The 20,363-nt window shown below is 37.6% G+C and overlaps 4 protein-coding genes across 4 annotated transcripts; 1 reads left to right on the top strand and 3 right to left on the bottom strand.

Moving 5' to 3' along the window:
- Positions 1-1,274: 1,274 nt before the first annotated feature.
- On the bottom strand, positions 1,275-2,981 carry XND1 (xylem NAC domain 1). The gene is made up of 3 exons (XM_021431933.2): positions 2,501-2,981; positions 2,123-2,394; positions 1,275-2,012 (listed from the first exon to the last, which is right to left on the bottom strand). Exons 1-3 carry the CDS (start codon positions 2,661-2,663, stop codon positions 1,878-1,880), a joined length of 570 nt encoding a protein of 189 aa, XP_021287608.1. The 5' UTR covers positions 2,664-2,981; the 3' UTR covers positions 1,275-1,877.
- A 5,864-nt stretch (positions 2,982-8,845) lies between these two features.
- Positions 8,846-10,503, top strand: LOC110413770 (L-type lectin-domain containing receptor kinase IV.2-like). The gene is made up of 5 exons (XM_089785461.1): positions 8,846-9,251; positions 9,305-9,487; positions 9,547-9,783; positions 9,875-10,053; positions 10,144-10,503. Exons 1-5 carry the CDS (start codon positions 8,846-8,848, stop codon positions 10,501-10,503), a joined length of 1,365 nt encoding a protein of 454 aa, XP_089641587.1.
- A 764-nt stretch (positions 10,504-11,267) lies between these two features.
- On the bottom strand, positions 11,268-17,991 carry ARC5 (P-loop containing nucleoside triphosphate hydrolases superfamily protein). Its single transcript, XM_021424709.2, has 17 exons — positions 17,677-17,991; positions 17,415-17,579; positions 17,201-17,323; positions 16,501-16,722; positions 16,006-16,139; positions 15,820-15,912; positions 15,520-15,583; positions 15,185-15,233; positions 15,004-15,086; positions 14,581-14,738; positions 14,403-14,463; positions 13,761-13,823; positions 13,529-13,629; positions 13,039-13,096; positions 12,337-12,684; positions 12,001-12,165; positions 11,268-11,909 (listed from the first exon to the last, which is right to left on the bottom strand). The coding sequence occupies exons 1-17, from the start codon at positions 17,989-17,991 to the stop codon at positions 11,817-11,819; spliced, it is 2,295 nt and encodes a 764-aa protein (XP_021280384.1). The 3' UTR covers positions 11,268-11,816.
- Positions 17,992-18,701: 710 nt separating this feature from the next.
- LOC110413778 (FAD/NAD(P)-binding oxidoreductase family protein) lies at positions 18,702-20,223 on the bottom strand. The gene has a single exon (XM_021424733.2). The coding sequence runs from the start codon at positions 20,127-20,129 to the stop codon at positions 18,705-18,707; it is 1,425 nt and encodes a 474-aa protein (XP_021280408.1). The 5' UTR covers positions 20,130-20,223; the 3' UTR covers positions 18,702-18,704.
- Between the last annotated feature and the right edge of the window lie 140 nt (positions 20,224-20,363).

Raw genomic sequence — 20,363 nt, 5'->3', positions numbered from 1 at the left:
GTTTAATTTCTTCTTTATACTATAACTTATGGCTTGGGTTATTCTCCCAAAATTAAAACTACTACTAAAATTCAATTATGCCAATCTTCTCCTATGAATCATAGCAATTATATGTATGGCCTAAGAGTTGATGCAAAATTGGAAGAAGGAAAAAAAAGAAAAAATGCAATACTCTTCCTCGATGACATTGCTAGGAAATGCAATGGCAGCATGGCACGTGGCTTTATTGGCTTTGGTGTAATGGCTAACCAGGGAAGCCTTTGTGTATAGCCTATATACCTATAGAGGTGTTAGTTAAGTGACCAAGCTTGTGCAATCTATGCGTCGAAGAGCAACATGATCATATCAGAGTGCGCTCAAATAATTGCTCTCATTCTTTCCCTTTTTTTTTTTTTTCTCTTTATGGCCAGTGCTATTGCTCTCTCTTTATCCCCCACAAGCCAGTGTGTTACTCTTGATTGTCAAAAACATTCATTTCTCATCAGTAGCCCTAGGACATGTATAGTTAGAGGTGAGTCCATAGTTCAACTGGTGGCCCCATCACTCTATTTTTTTTATATTGAATTTTCTGTTTTTTTTAAAGTAATTATACAGATTATATAATTAAAATTATAATTAAATTACAATATTTAATTAGTATTATATTACAGTTCAGTTATCCAATTAAAATTAAACTATAAATAGAATTAGTTTATATATATATATATATATATCTATTTTTGTAACATTTGTCAAGTGTTTTAAAATTCTATCATAATTTTTTGGGATACATTTTATCATTATTTTTGGGCAATTTTATTAAAAACCCATTAATCTCTATAGAAATTAAAATTTAGATACAGCAATTTTACAATAAAATTTTATATTAAAGTAGTTGCAAATCAAACATCCAAAATGAATAAACATGAACCCAAGTGATGAAACAATTATCTTTTCCAAAAAGAAGACATGGTATTTATTTATTTGTTTTAAACTACAACGTAACCGTTGTACAAGTAATGTTATGTATTCATACTAATTAAAAATAATGATGATTATGATATATATATATATATATATCGTAATTTATATAAGACTAAGAGAATGCAAAGGAATTCAATATTTGTAGCTGTTATTTAAAGGGTTGAGATAACATAAGTTGTCTTCGGAATTACTGGTGCTCATGAACTGATTCGGAGTATGATAATTAGAAATTTGAGAAGACTGTATGTGTGTGTAAACTAGTCACGTGGGAAATGAAAAGCGTGCGGCTGCTTGCATCATATCTGACTCAATGCTTCTCTAAGCAGCACCCACGAGAAAATTGTTCCTTAGCATTGCGACACAAGACAGCTACTACCAAATACCATCAAAGTGGAAAAAGCTAAATAAAAAGGCTACAAAACAAAGGGCGAGGGGAATGGGAAAATATTGCTCCATGCCCCAGCAAGCCTCACAGTGCTCTTTGGGCTCCACACCTCTCTCCCTCCCTCACTATAATCCCTGCACGTGAGAATCTCACCAAAGGGGTGGCAAAACAATACTCAATATGGAGTATGTACAACACTAGTCTCAAAGTGCACGCATTTTCCATGCAATTTATCTCATCTGTCGACACATGTAAAAATAGAGGTGTTTCCAGCACATTGTATTTCGATTCATCTAATCTTTTCAAACATAATTTGCGGCTCTCCTTGCGGAACGTTTGGTCCACAATCCCGGAGAATGTCACTCTTTGGAAATGTAAGCAGGGAGTAAAAGTAAAATCCGGAAACATATAATGCCATATCAAGTACTGTAGAACATTTGCTACAATAATTCCATTCCCCTGGTAACATTAATGTCATTCTACATTTGGATAAAGCTTCATCACTAAAGATCTCAATTTTCCTCCATATCTAATTTGGCAAGCTTATTTCATCCAGGTCATCCAAGGATAGGAAGACCTCATCCAGGCACGAGAGTTCCGTTCCGTCGTCGTCGTCGTCACTATTTCTTTCATAAACCCGACAGACAACCCATTTGCTATGATCCTGACATCACAAAAACCAAACCATAATATGTCAATAAAGAGAAAAAAATAAACCAGAGCATGCAGAACAAGAATGCGTGGGAAGAGTCAATGTGGCAATCAGGGATTAACTATTTTGGAATGTGCTCTACGTTTGGATGATCTACTGCTGCTAGAATCACAATCGGAGAGACGATATTCTTGCATTATCCAATTGGTTTTGATACCAGCCGGACCTTCTCCAATGTAGAAAAGAAGATATTTTTTCATGCCAACTTTCTTGCTACTGCTATTGACGACAGGCTCATCTGTTCCCATTGGCTTCCAGTACCCATTGCTTGTATTCCTGTTTTGCGTCCTTCTGCTGTAGAAGTACCACTGGTTGCCCTCAGCCAAAGCTTTACCTATTCATGAACGTACGATCATATACAATTAAATGCTCATAACTTCAATCAAAAAACACAAGGAGGGAAAAATAAACAGTTGATAATTAGTTTTATGTACGTATACCATCAAGTTCCCAGGGATCATAGGGATAGAGGTCAAGATCAGGGATGACATCAGGGTGGCAAGGCAAGAGGGCTGCCTTACGTTGAAGGAAATGAACGACAAGCTCTTCATCAGTAGGATAAAATCTGAAACCTGGAGGCAGGTTAACATTGTTATCTCCCATCTCTCTCGATATATATCCAATAGCAATAGATAGCAACGCAAGAGAGAGAAGAATAGTGAAGAAGAAGGATTTGTAGTGGGTGATATTTATAGTGTGGGAGAGGAATAAGTAAGAAAGAGGAAAGCAAAACAAACACAATAAAAAAGAAAGAAGAAAAGAGAGTGACGTGAAAAAGAAGGTGGCTCGATCACAAATCACGAATGACGAAGAGGGAGAGAAAGAGAGAGAGAGGGGAACTTGACATCTGGGTGCTCCCAACTCCAACTTCCGCCAAGGCGGCGGGTAACGGAACGCTTTGCATATTTCCAAGTAACGGGCATCTGTTATTAGCTAAGGGATATGGAGGGAACTGGAGAGAGAGGTGAGTTATGTCATATGTGGCAGATTCAGCCTTTTACATAAATACCCCCGAAAGGAAATTCTAACATTAGTTTTACAAATGAAAATTTGTTGTTTAAGAAATAAAAAAAATGATCGTGTGGGTCATCATCATACTTCATGCTTATATCATGCATCTGCTGTATACACGTGGCACACATGAAAATGGGTTTGGTCGTGGACCATATAATAACTCAGGGGACCCCATAGATTGGTTTTAGGAGTGTGCCTATGTACCAATAATAATAATTAGCATAATTATATTATGTACATAAATAATTTGGCATGGCTTTTGGTTATGGGCTTTTGCCTTCTTTTTCTTTTCGTATGCATCCCCCCAAGAAAACCGCAATCAATTATTTAAGAACTGAGATCTACACACAAAAAAAAAAAGAACCCAAATGTAAACAGCAATCAACCAATTCCTTAGGAAGGGAAGTTCAATTGGTATTCCATGGGAACAGAAAAAGAGCTAGCCCCCACATTTTTTTTATATAAATAATTAACCAATTATTAAATCTTAGAAAAGAAAACAAGCTGAAGAAATAGAGCAGAGAAATGCGGGACTTTGCTTATTACTTTTCCATGTGAAAGAGATAAGTACTTATTATCGACAAACATCACCACTTTTTCTTTGAAGAAGACAAAAGAGTCACGAAATCAACACTCATTTTGGATGGTGGATGTTAAGAGGTTGACCCAGCAAACCAATCCAAATGTCCCAAAGTGAATGTTTAATAAGACCAGCTTTTAATTAATTACAGTTACTACAAATAGCCCCTTCTTGCCCCCTTGAATCTACTCATTTAAGGAAAATAGTGATATACTAAAATCTTTTTGGGATATTCTTTATCTTTTTTTAATTATTTATTTCCACTCAATGATCACAAAGAGGTTGAATTTTATGTTAAAGTGCACATGGGCATTTAATTCCGCAATTGATGAATGCATGAATCTATTGTATCTCACTTCTATTACAAAACTTGATTGAAAAGAAATTTTTTTTTTGGGGGGAGGTAAATGTGACTATGTAAGACAGCATTGTAAAGTATATAGAAATGGGTAAAGGCAACCATTGTGTGGGATATAATGAGACAAAGACTAAGCAGTTGAAGTAAGGACAAAGACCCATAGCACAATCTTGGTTGGTCCTCATAGAGCCCCTTTGTAAGAAAGCTACGGGTGGGGTTGCAAACAACACAAAATAAATGATTAAGAATCTAAACATATGAAAGAGGATATTGCTTTGTGTAGGAGTCATGTATATGGTCATTGGTCACTGCTAACCAATGCTGCTGTCCTACCACCATTTCTCATCAAAAAAACACACTACTTATCCTTTCGGTTTTCACACCTGTTGGCAGCACTTGCAACAGACTCTCTTTTTGGCTGGTACATTTCCATGTCATTGCTATGTACCAAACTTCATAATCAGTAAAAATCTTTATGGTTTTCGTATTCTGTAGGGTAATCTCTTTTGGGGAGATAACGAAGGCTAAACAGTCGTTTTGCTTTGTCGATTATGTATATGCTAAATGGGGTTAAAACTTAAAAAGCTGGCATTATTAGCTGTGGATGATGAATTGATGATGTTGACGTGATTAAATTTTAATTTGGTGATTAAAGATGGTTTATATGAATGGTGGGTCTAGACTGTAGAGAAGACAACATCATAGAAGCTTGAATAACCCTAATTAGTGATTTATCTACATGTAATTCTCGTTTGGAGAAATTGGCGGCCATAAAAATTAATGAGACCCTCTTATTATCATCGTATCAACTTGCCTACATGTACATCTATTAAATTATTTATCCACTTGCCTTCGGTTGAATAATCAATCAATTGGTCATTTCCAAAATAAACACAATTCAGAAACTCTCCCCCATATATGTGTGTACATAGTTATATTAATTAATCATGTCATAATTTTGTCATATCGTAAGTTGTAGATAAATGTTTCCACAGTCACGCCAATTCCATACGATTTTTTCAAAGATAACATCAATTGCCAGCTCTTGATTGTTAGCATGGTACTGGGTTACATTGGATGATCAGCACTGTTACATTAGATTCATGTCATGCCACTTTCATTTGAGCTATCGACTTCTTCACTACTATATCTTGAACAGATCAGTTAAAACTCAAATCACAATCAATGATTCTTCCTTCCATTCCATCCCACTACTGGGCCCCCCCTTGCTCTTTTACATTCAGGAAAAAAGAAATAAAAAAAGAAGAAGGAAAGAAACATCCAAATCCAAAGTAGAATGCTTCATGTTTAATGTAAGTAATGATTTTTAAGAACCATAGGGTATGTTTGTAGCCTCAAGTGTTTGGAGAAAAGCAATTATTGTTATAACCTACATGGGCTAGTGGGTCACCTTTTTGAGGCTATAGCATGGGGTCTAATAAAACACATGACATTTGGCTATTAACCCATCATGAGGAGGAAACATAGAATATTATGGCAATGGAAGTAACCAAAAAATTAAAGAGTTCAAACTTAATTTCTATGGTTTTTAAGGCTTTAAGAGCCGTGTTAGACTTTGGAAGTGGCTTGCTTTTTGGGATAAAGATGTAAGTGAAGGATGGAGTGATGACTGCATATTTATGTCATTTTTTTCTTTCACTCACTTATATGTTGTGGGCTTAGTGTGGGAGTGTGGAGGCCACCTTCTATGCTTTGACTGAGAGAGGAGGGGAAGCTCATCAGCTTTATGATCATCTCCACTACTACTTTTTGGTGCTTCTTTTTAACCTAAACTACAAGCTGAGTAGGATTGGGTCCTCCCCTCCGCATCAATGAAGATAGTTAGGAAATTAGGCGCAAAAGTTAATCATATTTTACAATATTAAGCACAATAATAGAACTGAAAACCACCAGATTATCCGAGCAGAGAAATGACCCGAGGAATTAAAGATTGAAAAGAAGTTGAAATGACTTGAAAACATGGGTATGCTTGAGATGTCACATCTTGATTAATTCTTCTCTATATAGTTGGCGTGAATGCATGATGAGCATGCTCCGTTAATTTGCTAATCAAAGTTTTCTTTATTTTCTTCTTCTTTATTATACCGTAGATTGATGAAACAGTTGATAAGATATATTGTTCTGGCGTGATTCATGAAAGCAATCTAAAGAAAAAGGAAAATCATAAAGAATAATGGACTTGGGTCGATTCTAGGTAGCTATCTTATTGCAAGTGGAAGCTTGTGTTGAGATTAGGCACAGGCCATATCCATTTCTAACAAAAGTAGAACCACGAGCTCAATTCATTAAAAATCAACACAAGGATGCAAATCTCTAGCCAGTTTGTGGGACATCTAAATGACTACTCTAAGGATAAGGAAACTTGCTTTTGTATCCAGATTAGGACAACAACTTTCATAGTATTGTCTTTGAACAGTTACTTCCAAGTTTCAATCTTTTGTATATTAATTATTCGATTAATTCAACACATCCTATCCATTTGTAAGGTTAATTTTAAGGTATTAGTTAAGTTGAAGTATTTTTTTTCTTTTATTCTCAATTAAACTCCTATAAAAACCATGTTTACCATCAAAGCACTTGGAGTGTACTCATTTGAAAGCAGAAAGGAAAGATCAGCAGTCACGACCATGAGGTGAAGAAGGTGACTTTTTTTGGTCGGTTGTCTTAATGGTAATTTAATCCCAAATTAAAAGAGAACGTACCTTAATTATTTGACCTAATTAATCCTAATGATTAAAGCAATCTAACTTTTGGTGTGTGGCTTTTGGCGTAGTAGCATCTTTCACTTGTCCGTGTCATTCCACAACGTGTTTTAAGGATTGGATGTTAATTACATAGCCATATCCTAAAATTCTCTCCCATGTCCGTTAGCATTTGTAAAGGAATCAAAACCCATTTAATTGTTTTCCTTTTACTAATTCATTAAGTTGCTCATTTACCAAATCAAATACTTTTTAGAAAATGGTTTTTGAAATCACATCCAATCGCATGCAATTGTTGATCTTTTTAAAATCTCGTGTCGATGTAAAAATCATTACACCGTATTTGATTATGAATTATTATATATTTTAAAATTTATTTTTATGATTTATTTATTTTTTATAAAAGACATAAGATTAAATTATAAAAACAAAACCCAAAATAGATAATATTTGGTATTACACAAGTAAAGGGTACACTCCTTCCTTTACCATATAACTTTTCCCAAATGATAAAACTTAAAAAGGAGAGGTCCAAAAAGGACAAAATATCTTGCATCAACACCCCCAAATGAGCCATTTCACCATATTGAAAATGAAGGCTCCTTTTTTTCACTTTGGCCTACAATTCTAATTGAGCATGAAGGTCAAGCTGTCCTTTTTCTCTTTCTTTCCTGTTCTTTTTTCCAAGTGTTAGGACATAAAGGTGCGCCCCATTAAAATCATCAACATCCCACACATTTTATGTACGAAATCATATGTATTGAATTGTTAGCCTTTTTTACCCCTCAAGGTTCTTTTTACATTGAATTGAATTGATCATCATGTTTTTGTTGAATTATACGTATTAAAATAATAATTTTAATTATTTATAATTAAATAAATACATGTCAAACATTTAACATTAATATATGATAATTTAATGCAAGAGCAACATGCTATATTTTATGAAGAGTCAAAATTAGAACGCACTGGGTTATCCTTTAATTTTAGATATTCATATGTAATGCGAAAGCAGATATGGAAAGTGGAAGTTACTTGTACTTGTGGGCAAATGCTATTACCTTGAAATTTACAAGAATTCTTCCCAAGTTGGTTTGTAAAATACTATTTCATCTCGCGAGCTTTCATGGCATGACAAACTGAGCGTACCCTGGAGGCAAGACAGTGTTTTGAGTTTTCCTTTAGCTCAAAGAAACATCTGAATGTGGAATGAATTCCACCCCACGAAATCCTGGCGGCCATTGATCATATAATACAAAACCTACAACCGAGGCCTACGAGGCTAGCCTGAGACAGGGTGCTATAGCCCAAACACAGACCGAGACACGCCCATCAATAATCAAATATTAAAAAAATGTCATTCTGATCCTCTGCATACAAGTTGTTGTTCCTTTTAATTCCTTTGTTTTGCAGGGCTCTCTCTCCCCCTCCCTCTGTTTTCTTTCGATACCTTCCTTCGCACGAGTATGTGCCATCTGCTCTTTTCTTTTTTTTTTTGTTGTTTCTTATTATTAATTTTGCTAATAAAATAAAGGGGCATTGCTGTTACTTTCCTTCATAAGCCCTTGAATGGACGACAGTCAATGATAAACCAATATTGGTAAATGATACAGAAGTATTTTATGTCCATTTGAAAGGATTTGTCTCGAGAGTTCGTGGTAGCCATCATTTTTTCCTTTGCTGCTCCGGTTTAAAATAATTCCGTTTTGCTTCATCTTTGTGGAATCCAGGCTATCCAGCAACACAGCTTTATCACATATTCTGGGAGGGCAAAACAGAATAGGGAAATTGTCATTGATCAGTTTAGTCTTTCAGAAAAGTAATTTTGTCTAACTATGGACTCCTTACACCATTATTCCATGTTTAAAACAAATTTTAAGGCCACCGAGGCTTGGCTACTAGTACTTGAAGGGTTGAAGTTAGTTGTAGACAGTTTCCTATATTAGCATGCAACTTTCCAGGTTCCAAGTTTTCTTCGATTTCCCATCCGGAGCATATATGTAATCCTCTGGAAGTAACAGAAAGTTAAAGTTGCCCCAAACTACTCACAGACTAAAGCATTACAGTCTCAAGAATTCTCCTAGAAAACTATCTAATTCACAATTCAGTCATGGAAGCATTTCTTCTCTTGTTTCACCTCCTCCTTCTAGGCCTTGTCCATGCAGAAATCAATTTTACGTACAATGGGTTCCTTAAAGCAAACTTGACCTTGGATGGGGCTTCACTTGTCAAGTCCGATGGGATATTGGCATTAACAAATGATTCAGTGCGGCCTCTTGGGCATACTTTCTATCCATCTGCTTTACGATTCAAGGAACGCGATCCGAACAACAACAGAACTGCTGCTGTTACATTTAGCACAAACTTTGCATTCTCTATCATTCCGAAGTACCCTGATCTTGGAGGTCATGGTTTTGCCTTTGTTCTCATGCCCACAAAAAGGCCAAAGATAAGTCTTGCAAACCAATATTTGGGCCTCTCGATTGACACCAGCAATGGTCAGATACTTGCTGTGGGTTTGATATAGTCCAAAATCTTGAACTCCAAGACATCAATGATAACCATGCAGGAATAGACACGTCCAGCTTGATATCCAACATATCAGAGCCAACTGCTTACTATTCCGCAGATGCTAGTGACATCAATGACAACAGGAACAACTCAATCATTCTCAAGAGCGGAAAACCCATTCGGGCATGGATTGACTATGACAGCAAGGAGATGTTGATGAATGTTTCAATATCTCCTCGTGGCATGTGAGACCCCATCGCCCTTTGATATCATTCCCCATTGATCCCTCATCTGTGTTAGATGAGGACATGTATGTTGGCTTCTCCGGTTCTACTGGTATTCTGACAGCCTTACATTATTTGCATGGCTGGAGCTTTAGCATTGGAGGAAGGCCACAAGATTTAGATTCAAGAAAGCCCCCATTTCTCAAGACAAAGTCTCGTGAAGTGGTGCACAGGAAGGGATTTGCAGTTGGTATCACTTTAGCAAGTGTTACACTGGTTTTCCTACTGATCATCGCTGCTATTCCCATCGTCCGTAAAATTAGAGATTGGGGATGAGAATCTGGAGGATTGGGAAATTGAATATGGAGCTCGGAGATTCAAGTATTCTGAACTCTTTTCTGCAGCTACGGAGTTTGGAGAGAGAAAGTTCGTTGGTTCCGGAGGGTTTGGGAGAGTTTATAGGGGGGTGATCCCTAGTACAGCGCTAGAAGTGGCAATTAAGCGGGTGTCTAGTGGTTCTCGTCAAGGAATGAAAGAAGTGGCAGAAATTACAAGCATGGGACGACTTAGGCAGCGTAATCTTGTACAGTTACATGGCTGGTGCCGAAAGCAGGATGAGCTCCTCCTTGTTTACGATTATGTCCCCAATGGGAGTCTAGACAAGCCTTTGTAGGAAGATGGTCCCCTGAAGGGGAAAAACCTTACTTCGGACCAACGGTACAAGATTTTAACTGGTGTTGCTCAAGCATTGCTTTATCTCCATGAAGAATGCAATCAAAGAGAGGTTCATAGAGATGTCATGCCAAGCAATGTCCAGATAGATGAAGACCTCAATGCAAAGCTTGGAGATTTTGGCTTGGCCAGAACTTATGAACATGATATCAATCCACAGACAACCCACATTCTAGGTACTCTAGGGTGTTTGGCTCGAGAACTTACAAGGACTGTGAAAGCCACAACAAGCACTGATGTCTATGGTTATGGTACGCTTATGCTTGAAGTTGCCAGCAGAAGGAGGCCAATTGAGCCCTAGAACAATGCTAAGGAGCTGCTGTTGGTGGATTGGGTTAGGGAGCTGCATTCTCAAAAGAGATCACCGGAGCCATTGATCCCACGCTCGACAATTATCATTCAGGTGAAGCTGAGCTTGTGCTTACCATTGGTCTTATTATGCTGTCATCCCCATCCTGACTACAGGCCCACCATGAGAAGAGTTGTGCAATTTCTACTTGAAGATGCCATCCTTCCTCCTCTGTCCCGAGATATTCACCTGGGAGTCCCTATGGCAATACCAGAGTACTCAGGTAGCTTCCCTGTTGATTCTGATCCTTGCCAAAGAATGGCTTCATCCCAAAGTAATAGTTCACAAGCTTCGACAAGAAGCTTTCCTCAAGTAGTACTACAAGAGTAACCTTCTAGATACTGTTATGACAAGGCTACCATGACTGTAAAACCCAGGCATGTAGTTCTTGAATAACTTCTAATTGTTGCAATGTATATAGGAGAATTATCTTAAGGGTTAGAAAGAAGAAAAAAAAACCTGAAAGATGATGGTAATGATCCAGTTCACAGATTACCCAGCCATTGAGTTTCTTTATTTGCTTTCAAACATCTTATATTCAAAAAAGCTTCAACGTGTGCTGCAAAATAAATTCCATATGATGTTGATGCCTACCATATAGGATCCACTAGCAGCATCATTTGAAATTTCCATAATAAATGCATGAGTATTGTCGATTTGTGATGAATAACATGGCAACTTGAAATGGTAAGCCAACAAGACCACAGCATCAGAGATCCAGAAATTCAGTCCTTTCATCTTTGAATATAAAGAAAAAAGAAATATAAAATCTGAGTCATTGAGTTAAAAATTGACCGAAGAGAAAAATCACTACTTTAGCATTATGCTGATTAAGAGATCTGAATAGAAAATTCAAATTGAACCAACTTGGAATAGTCCAACTTCAGTGTATTGACAAATGAGTTAGCACATAAACAACTATCCCTGAAAAGAGTTAGGAGCCAGAATCAACTCAGAAAATAAATGAAAGAAAACAAGGCGTCCAAATCTATTTAACTGACTTACAACTGTTATGTTGTCGCACTTAGAGTCTAAAAGGGATACTTTTGGTAAGAGCTAACTGTTTGTGATCCCCAAAAAAGAGAGACTCCTGTCCTGCCCATATCTTTCAATATTGCTGGTTAACAAACTCATTAGTACATGCAAAACAGATCTAAATTTTTGAAACTGAGATTTGAGGATTTTCATAAGACTACCAAACAAAGTGAACAATAGTATCCTGCAGACCCAAGTGATTGATTTTGTTATCCAATTCGGACCCCGTATCAATCAGAACAAGCAGGCGACAAAATTGATATTCGTTGACACGAACTAAGTTGCTGATTTATTACCCTAAATTTCTCTTTAAGCCTCTTAATCTGCAAAATCACCATTCCATATAACAAGTCAGTTTGAGAACAAGCTTGCTCGGATTAACAGTTGTAAGGAAATCAAATAGATGTGGAATACCCTTTTGAGCTCAATCTCTGTATCTCTCTTTTGTTGGCCCAAGGAGTGCCGAAGGTTGGTGATGTCAAATACATTATCCATGTCATCAGCAAATGCAGATTCTAGGTCCTCCCTGAGAAGTGCAGGTAACTTGTCCACAACTGGCATTAGAAGAAAGCAGTTGAACTGCAAAAGGTTTAATATAAACAGTGAGGAAAATATAAAATAAGCAAGACACTCATTAAAATTCACACTGAGCATTCTATTTATATGCACATAGCTAATAAGAAATCAGCTTTGGATGACAACAAGAATAGCACCATATAATTAGAAAGAAAAAAAATTTAAAAAGCAAACCTTTAATTCAGCGGAGGCCAAGAAGTATTCTCTTATACCATGAAATATCTGTTGTACCAATGCGTAAACAATCCTTTCTGATGAAGGACCAAGTCTCCTGTTCCAAAGTGTGCTATCTAGAAGGTCAGCAAGCTTTGTTTCTGCTGTCTGAGCAGAAGAGCATGAATCAATGCCTGAGGATAGATGACTGAGTTTTACATCTGTTCTTGGCTTGGTGTCATGCTTCTCTGTAGCAACTGACTCAGGCAATGACTCTTGAGAAATACCAGGAGACATAGAATTGACTACTGCACTGGACTGCTCTGTTCCACCAAATGAGTCTAAAAAATGACGTAACCCAGCTCGATTCTGCAAATTCAACATCCGCAGTAAGATGAACAGAGCAACAGGTCAGATTAATTAATAGAGTAGAACAATATTCATGTGTCTGGATTTAAATTTAAAAGTTGATAATATGTCCCAATGTGATATGGAACCATAAAAAAATTTTCAAAAAAAGGAGGTACAGCAAAAATAAAATTTCCATGGAAAAAAATTACAGTAGAAGACAAATAATCATAAAATTGGACACAAGCATCAATCACAACCAATTCTACCTTATTAGAATAGAATTATAAGACCTTTTCATTGTAGAAATTTTTTTAAGACTAATTAGTTTAGCTTCACTTGCATGAAATGCATATTGCCTTTTAAGTAACTGACCTTATTGTGGAGGGACCATGTAACATAACGCGTTGTACTCACTAAATCCTCCATGCACCTGCAGCAAATTTCAAATGCTGGGTGATATTTGGTGACTAATAAACTCCATCTTTGTTTTAGTAATTATTAGATGTATTTTTCTAGTAACTTCAAAATTTGACCTAATATTATTTAAGTTAAAAAAACGAAAAAATAACAGTGCATCAGATTCACTGCCGATTTAATCATACATTTGAGTCAACACTAAGACCCAGGCATCATCCTCACCTGTCAGCACTGGGTCATTTTTTTCCCATTTTGACCATAGCTACATCCTTTATGGTTCATGGAGTTCAAAAGATTAATTTAATATGAAAATTATGCTTTCTTTAGAACCATTTACAATCAAATAATTTACAGAAAGTAAAACTGAAACAAATTACTGTACTATGCAAATTGCAATTTATTGTTAACAAAAATAATTGAATTGCAATAGACGAAACTGGCCTACTTCTCACGACAAGCTCTCTCAGTAGATTCAGCAAAGTTGTTGAAAGAGGAAGCAACACGCCTGAGAAACACCTCATGGCCACTTAAATATTCACCATCTTTCTGTTGGAAACCAGGAAACATTAGAAAGGATAGATTATAATAGAAAGAAGTGGAAAACCTAATTATTTGATAATCCTAGATTCTGAAAGCATAGGAAATAAAAACCAACAAAAGCCAAAAGGAACACAAACCTGAAGAAGATAGATAGAGATAGGAAGCAATCTCTTCAGAACGTGCAAGAGCCTACATCCCAACTATACAAGGAAAGGAATATTTCAGTTTGACCATGAGTAACAAATATCAAGCAGCCAAAATCAAACTTTTAATCCACAAGTTTGGTTGTTCATGTGGTGCCCTGTCCCTTTACACCATTATACATCCTCCCTGCTCAATGCCTAGGAAGTAAGAACCTAGATTTCATGTCAGGGATAAGCACATGATGCCTACCTTTTTTTGTCAAATTCTTTTTTCTATAAACAGAATCCTGAGACCACAGCAGTGTGTGACAATCGGACCTGTAACTCCCAAATGACCAAGAGAGATACCTACAATGCAAATGCCCCCAGTTGAAAAGCTTGCCCATTATCTGCCTATTGAAGACCCCAAACTTGCATATTCCTCCCCTAAATGTTAAGTTTCCTATTAACTTTTGGAGCAAAGACTAATTGATTCTAAGATCTAACAATCAGGTTTGTCATCATTTGAAAAAAAATTAAGTTTCGGATTTTCAAGTTCTGTGCAACTTAAATTAAGTCAACGACAATAAAGCAACAGAGAAAGATGAAAAGAAACAGAGTAACTGGCATAAATAGATAGTTAATATTACTTGTCACCTGATGAAGGAAAGGTTCAAAAGTGTCACGAGCCTTTGCAACAGCTATAACACAAGCTGTCCTGATTTCCGAAATAAAAAGATGGAAAAGAAAAAAATTGAGGAAACTATTTATTGCAAATGAGATGGAAAATCAACAATTAGCAGCACAAACATGATAAGCTATAAATGGATCATACCTTGAGTAGTTTGTTCCATCATGAATATCTTCAACTCCACAAGCATTGACAATTTCTTCCCTTGTAATTGGAGGGCATTTTATTCCTCCCACAATAAAACGGAATTCAGCCATGGCACGATGATATTGTGCACCTCCATAGAGACGCATTCCAGAATTCTAAATACCAATGAAACCCACTTCAGCAGAGCTAGCCAAAATTTATTGCCTATAGATTATCATTTACTGTATATATGTGAGGGATTAAGGAAAAAGGGAAAAGGTATTTTAAACCAGGAGGTTAACCGGAAAGATCAACTTAAATTAAAGATTGAAGTGAAAAGGAATTTGGATGATAATGACATAAAACCATAACTAAAACAAGAAATGCAAACAAAATTCCAGTTTGCAAGAATATTCAAAGTTAATCATCTATTTAGCTTACAGGTATTAGCTTGTGTGGCAGTTGAAGGCCATCAGCACCCACAAATGCTCCTCCATTAGTTCTCTCATCTACTAGTGTTTCACCTGCAATATATCAAAACTGTTAATGATCCAACATCACAACCTGGAACAACTAAATTTAAGAAAACAAGTGACATCTTCAATAGAAATATTTTAAGTACCAAATTTATCTGGAGGTGCAACAACTGTCCCTTTTAGCAGCAATGACAACTGCGTAATAAAGCACATTTTAGTCAGAATGCATAACATGAAATGGAATGACAATTTTGAACAGTAGAATGTCAATATCTCATTTGTTTGTGAGAATTTGTACATGCAATTTCACTTATTGAAAGGATCAGTATTTTAAGCCTGAAGCAGACATCTAACAAGAGTAAGCATTCTCATCCCTGACAAGTTGATATGAACTTCAAACAGACCCACATTATTTGCAAAGCAAGGAAAAAAAAAAAAGATATGCATGCAACAGTCAAAAAAGACATGATAGTACAGAGACCTTGGTTAGGAATAGATCGTGAAAAGTTCTTCCTTTTTCTTTCAATTTCACTTCATCCCAAGTGCTGCATATAAAGGAAAGAATGCATACAATTGATTATAGTAAAGGAAAAAGAAATTGAAGGCAATTCAATTACAGATATAGGATACAATCAAGGTCGAGAAAAAGTAAAACCACAAATCAAATATTGATTCCATACTCTGTACATCATCATCTTATTTTGAGCAGTCAAAAGGTTATAATTAAGTCCATCTAAATTTGCGTAAAAGAAAAATGCTCTCAGCAAGTTTAACTACTAACCTTAGCTCCTTATTTATTTCAATTAACTTTCTTGCTGTGCTGCGGTACTCCTTCTCAAGAAGTGGAATGATCAAAGGAACACTATCCATATACCTTGCAAACATATATTTCCCAAAACTTAATTACACAATATAGCAAGTCCCTGCATCCTTGATGTAATTTGATCAGAATGGAAAAAGTGCATACCTTTTCTGTAATAGCTCTTCCAGAAAAAGTCTAAGTTTGCTTACACCTATTCTGCTTCTTTCTTGCTTTGACAATTTTCGGCCTAACTTCTCCTCCAAAGATGCTATGTCTTCCATCTCTCTAGATGCTATTGCCTGCATTTAACAGAACAAATATAAATAAGTTTTAAATTTACTTTAAACCAAACCCAAAGAGGGGGAATGAATGGATCAACTTGGTCTAACCCAATACGTCTAACCCAATACACCATAATATGTAAATCTTTTCTTTAAGTTTCTTTGCTTTATGCCTTACTCAGTCAGCATGACCCTTTATATACTTCCCCAAGAAAACCAGATTATCCACCAGAAAAAGGAAGGAAACAAATATTGATCAGTGTTAACAACACTGAGCACATGGCACAAGTAAAGCAAAAACTTCTCAGAATCACAATCAAGTCTATGGTTTTATTCTAAGCAGATTCTGAGACAAGCTTGGGTGGTTAGGGAAGCAAACCTGTTTAAACTCGTCATTTGATCTGTAAACAGAATCATGCCCAGACCCAACTCTTCCAGAAGGAACTGATGTAAAGAATGGAGAGTCACCCAAAATGAAGCCATCAAGCGTGCATGCAGGTGGGGAGAGAAAAACTTCCACATCTGAAGAACGTGCAAACTGAGGAATTTTGGTGTCGAGCTTGGTAGAGACAATGACAGTTCTCGAAAGCTCTGGATCAATCTAAGTATCAAACAACAAAAGTTAACCTTTGAAACATCACCATAACTGATTTAACCGATTTAACAGCTTCATATCCTTTTTTGGCATTTCCACAAATTGTTCATACAGCAGGAAAACTAAGTAGCTAAAGCTAAGGGTAGTTACAATAAGGAACGGCAAAGATTATGTTTTGCCGCTAAATGACTTAAAAGTATTGCATCAAACAACTCAGAAGTATAAATTGCTTCCACCACTTCTACTTAAGTTCCTTAAAGAATTCACTCCTCAATGCAAGAAAAGAAATTTTTTTTTTTTTTGCTTGTATTTCTTTAAAGGACACCTGATTTGAAGAGTGGTATTTTCACTTTGACCCCTTTAAGAACTAGTAACCTCCCCACATTCTCAACCCGCCCAAGTTAGAACGATGCACAACCAGAAAACTACATACCTTGAGCTAAAAATTCAACACTTAAAGTACTTGACATAGGATAATACATACTTGCATTACAACTCTTCTTGTCATTGCATTACTCCAATCACTACAATCTTCAAGACATAATATAATGAACTCTTTATGCTGCATCTTTGTTCTTACTAGGGCCTCCACTGCACGGGCTTGGCTCTGCTTGAATGTCACACCAACAAAACCGTCACATTGCAAAAATGTACGAAACAAAATTAACTAGAAATACGTTGTGGGTTGGCAAGAAGACCTGCAAAGCACGATTCTTTCGAGCCGGGGCTGGAGCAATAAGCCCAGGAGTATCTATAATAGTCAAATTCGGACAATGTTTGTATTTCACTTTAATGATAATTTCCTTAGCTGAGAATTGACATGGCTCACGTTCCAACCTCATGTTTTCAGCTTCAATATATGCCTAACAGCAAAATCACGTTGATTGATGCATTTTAAAAGTTCAATCTTGAATTGCTACTAGAAAAAAAAATAAAGAACTAGAAAAGAAATTTTAAAACCTGAATTTCGGGGAGAGATTTTTCCTGGGCGAGAGTGGGGTCCTCATCAGAGACGAGATGGCACAATGGGACGTCACAAAGAGGGTCGTACGACATATGGAGCGTGATGGGTCGGCGAGTCTTGGTTCCGCCGCCGACGTGGTTGAATTGGAAGCCCATGAGGGCTTCGACCAACGCGCTTTTGCCGTCCGTTTGGTGTCCTACGACAAGCACCGCTGGCGCGTCGAAGGGAGCCTCCAGTTCTTGAGCTAGACCGTGGAGGTCATTGTAGGCCTCGTAGATAGTAGAGTATGGGTTCAGTGTTTCTTCCTCCATTTTCGGTTTTCTGGTTCTTCCTTGATCCTTGGCGTCTGCTCTGCTTCTCGCAGTAGAGTGAAAGCGGGGAGCTTCGCTTTCAGTTTCGGACGACAGACGAACTGAATGCGTTGCTCGTCAAATCTGCACCGCAATCCCCGTGGATGACGTGCCACATGGCAGCATTTCATTGCGGGCTTTTGATTTTGTTTTTAACAGGAAATTGCGAACGATTGGGACTTCCCGCTAAACTTTTACCTCTTCTTTTAAAATTTTTCGAAAGGGAAAAAGACGGGCTATAACAAATTTACCAAACCTTTTGAAGTTTTACCACAGGGAAGAAACTGGAAATATTGACAATGAGTAGGCGACATTTATGTAGAAGCTAGAAAGTCCCTGTTGCTCATGCTGTGAACTTTGCTTTGTTTTCTGAAAATTTTTCATTTGCATATGGCTTGACCTTAGCCTGGTTTATGGGTTTAGTTAAACCTTTCTACCAAAAAAGGTATTTCAAACTTTGAACCTCCTTATACTCCTCAGGAAATACATTCTCCCACTACTTTGGCTACATTTGCATTATCCCGTTTGCACACAAAAGAAACCGCTAGAAATGAATGGCATTTTGACCAGCAATGTTCATGAAAAACTTGGGATTATATAGAACCAACTTTTGCAACTAAACAACAGTGCCAAGATTGAACAAGGAGATGGCGTAAACCAAAATGTAAAGGCTTTTAAACCAGAGCCAACGCCCTATCCTTCAACAAAGCTTCCACTGCTCTTCTACCCGAAACCAGAGCTCCATCAAAGGTCGCAGAAGTTATATAATCGCCACACAAATACAAACCCGGTGCAATGCGAGGGCTTTTCATCAAATCTGTTGGTGGGGATTGGTTGGGTTGGGCAAAACCAATCCGATATGTTCTCAAGTGCCTCCATGACCCAACCATTGAGGCCCCAAACCAACCTGAAAGCTCCCCAATCACCTCAGCCGTTAGATCATCATCACAGACATCCTCAAACAACCCGATCAACGATACGGATACCAAAGCTTTGTTTGGAGGGCTATAAGAGGGAGCCACATTTGTGGCGAAAAACATGTTATTGATGGTTCCTTCCCCTGAACCATTGAGAAACAGGACAGGGTCACCAACCGGGATTTGATCCTGGTCCGCTGAAAAATACAAACAAACCGTACTTCGGGCTGGTTTTCTCTTCGCCGGTTGTTTCCTTCCCGCCAAAATCTTATCGAGTGCTGGTTCTTCAACCGCCATTATTACTCCAAGCTCACTCTTCAGAATTTCGCCACTCTCTAATCTCACGGACGGTGAATTTGAACCTTCCAAATCAACGGAAACCACTTTGGCGTTCAACAGGACTGAATCAGGTGGCAATTTTGCTGCTAATTGGTTTGGAATCTCACCGATTCCTTTAGCGGGAAGAGTGTTATCGCCAAGAGCAAGACATTTGAAGACAAAATCGAAAAGTCTTGAAGTAGTTTCCAGCTCCCTGTCGAAAAAAATCCCGCCAAAGAAGGGTCTAAAAAACCTTCCAATCATTGAATCCGAAAACCCAATATTCTTCAATAATTCAATAGTTGAAACCTCGGTGGCAGTTAGAATTTCCTCGTATGATTTACTCAAAACTCGAGCCCGCGTCAAAGCAATAAGCAGCTTATCGATAACTGACCCAATGGGATTTGTAAGGGACAAAAGGGAGTCCGAGAAATGGCGCAAAGGATCAGCCACCATGTGGAATTGACCATCGTAGTAAATTCTGGCACCAGAGTAAAACTTTTGGAGATTTAACTCATTGTAATTTAGTAGCTTTTGGGCTTCAGGGTAGGCAGTAATGAAGATTTGGAAGCCACGGTCCAAGAGAAAGCCATCGACAACATCAGTCCGAACGCGGCCACCAACGCCATCAGAAGCCTCTAGGAGGAGGAAGGGGATGTTTTCAGAGTTGAGACGGGTAGCGGCGGCAAGGCCGGCGAGGCCCGCGCCAATGACAATGACCGGAGCTGTCTTGAGAACAGGCGGAGGTTTAGGGGCGAGTTGGGTAGAGGCATGGGGAATACTGAACTTGAAGAAGCGATGGGTTCTGTCGGGGGTGGGAGAGAGGAGAGAGAAGTTCGAGGATGGAGAAAGAGTGAGAGGCATTAGTTTGTTTGGATGAGGTTGCTGTGCATTTGTCCACACATCTTTTTAGTTTTGAAGGTGATTCTAGCCGAACGTGCCTTACCCATTTCTGTTCTGATAATAAAGGTATCTTTAAATGGACACATTGAAATGCTTCTACCAATCATGAATGACGAAACCAGGATAATGTAACCGGTATAGAAATTACCTGGCGTAAAATTGTACTACTATATAGAGATAGAGAACATCAATATA

The sequence above is a fragment of the Theobroma umbraticum genome, unplaced genomic scaffold (assembly GCF_002168275.2).
Source record: "Theobroma umbraticum cultivar Fairchild unplaced genomic scaffold, ASM216827v3 scaffold_30.0, whole genome shotgun sequence".
NCBI lineage: Eukaryota > Viridiplantae > Streptophyta > Magnoliopsida > Malvales > Malvaceae > Theobroma > Theobroma umbraticum.
The sequence above is the reverse complement of the archived record's forward strand: the minus strand, read 5'-3'. Positions and strand labels throughout refer to the sequence as shown.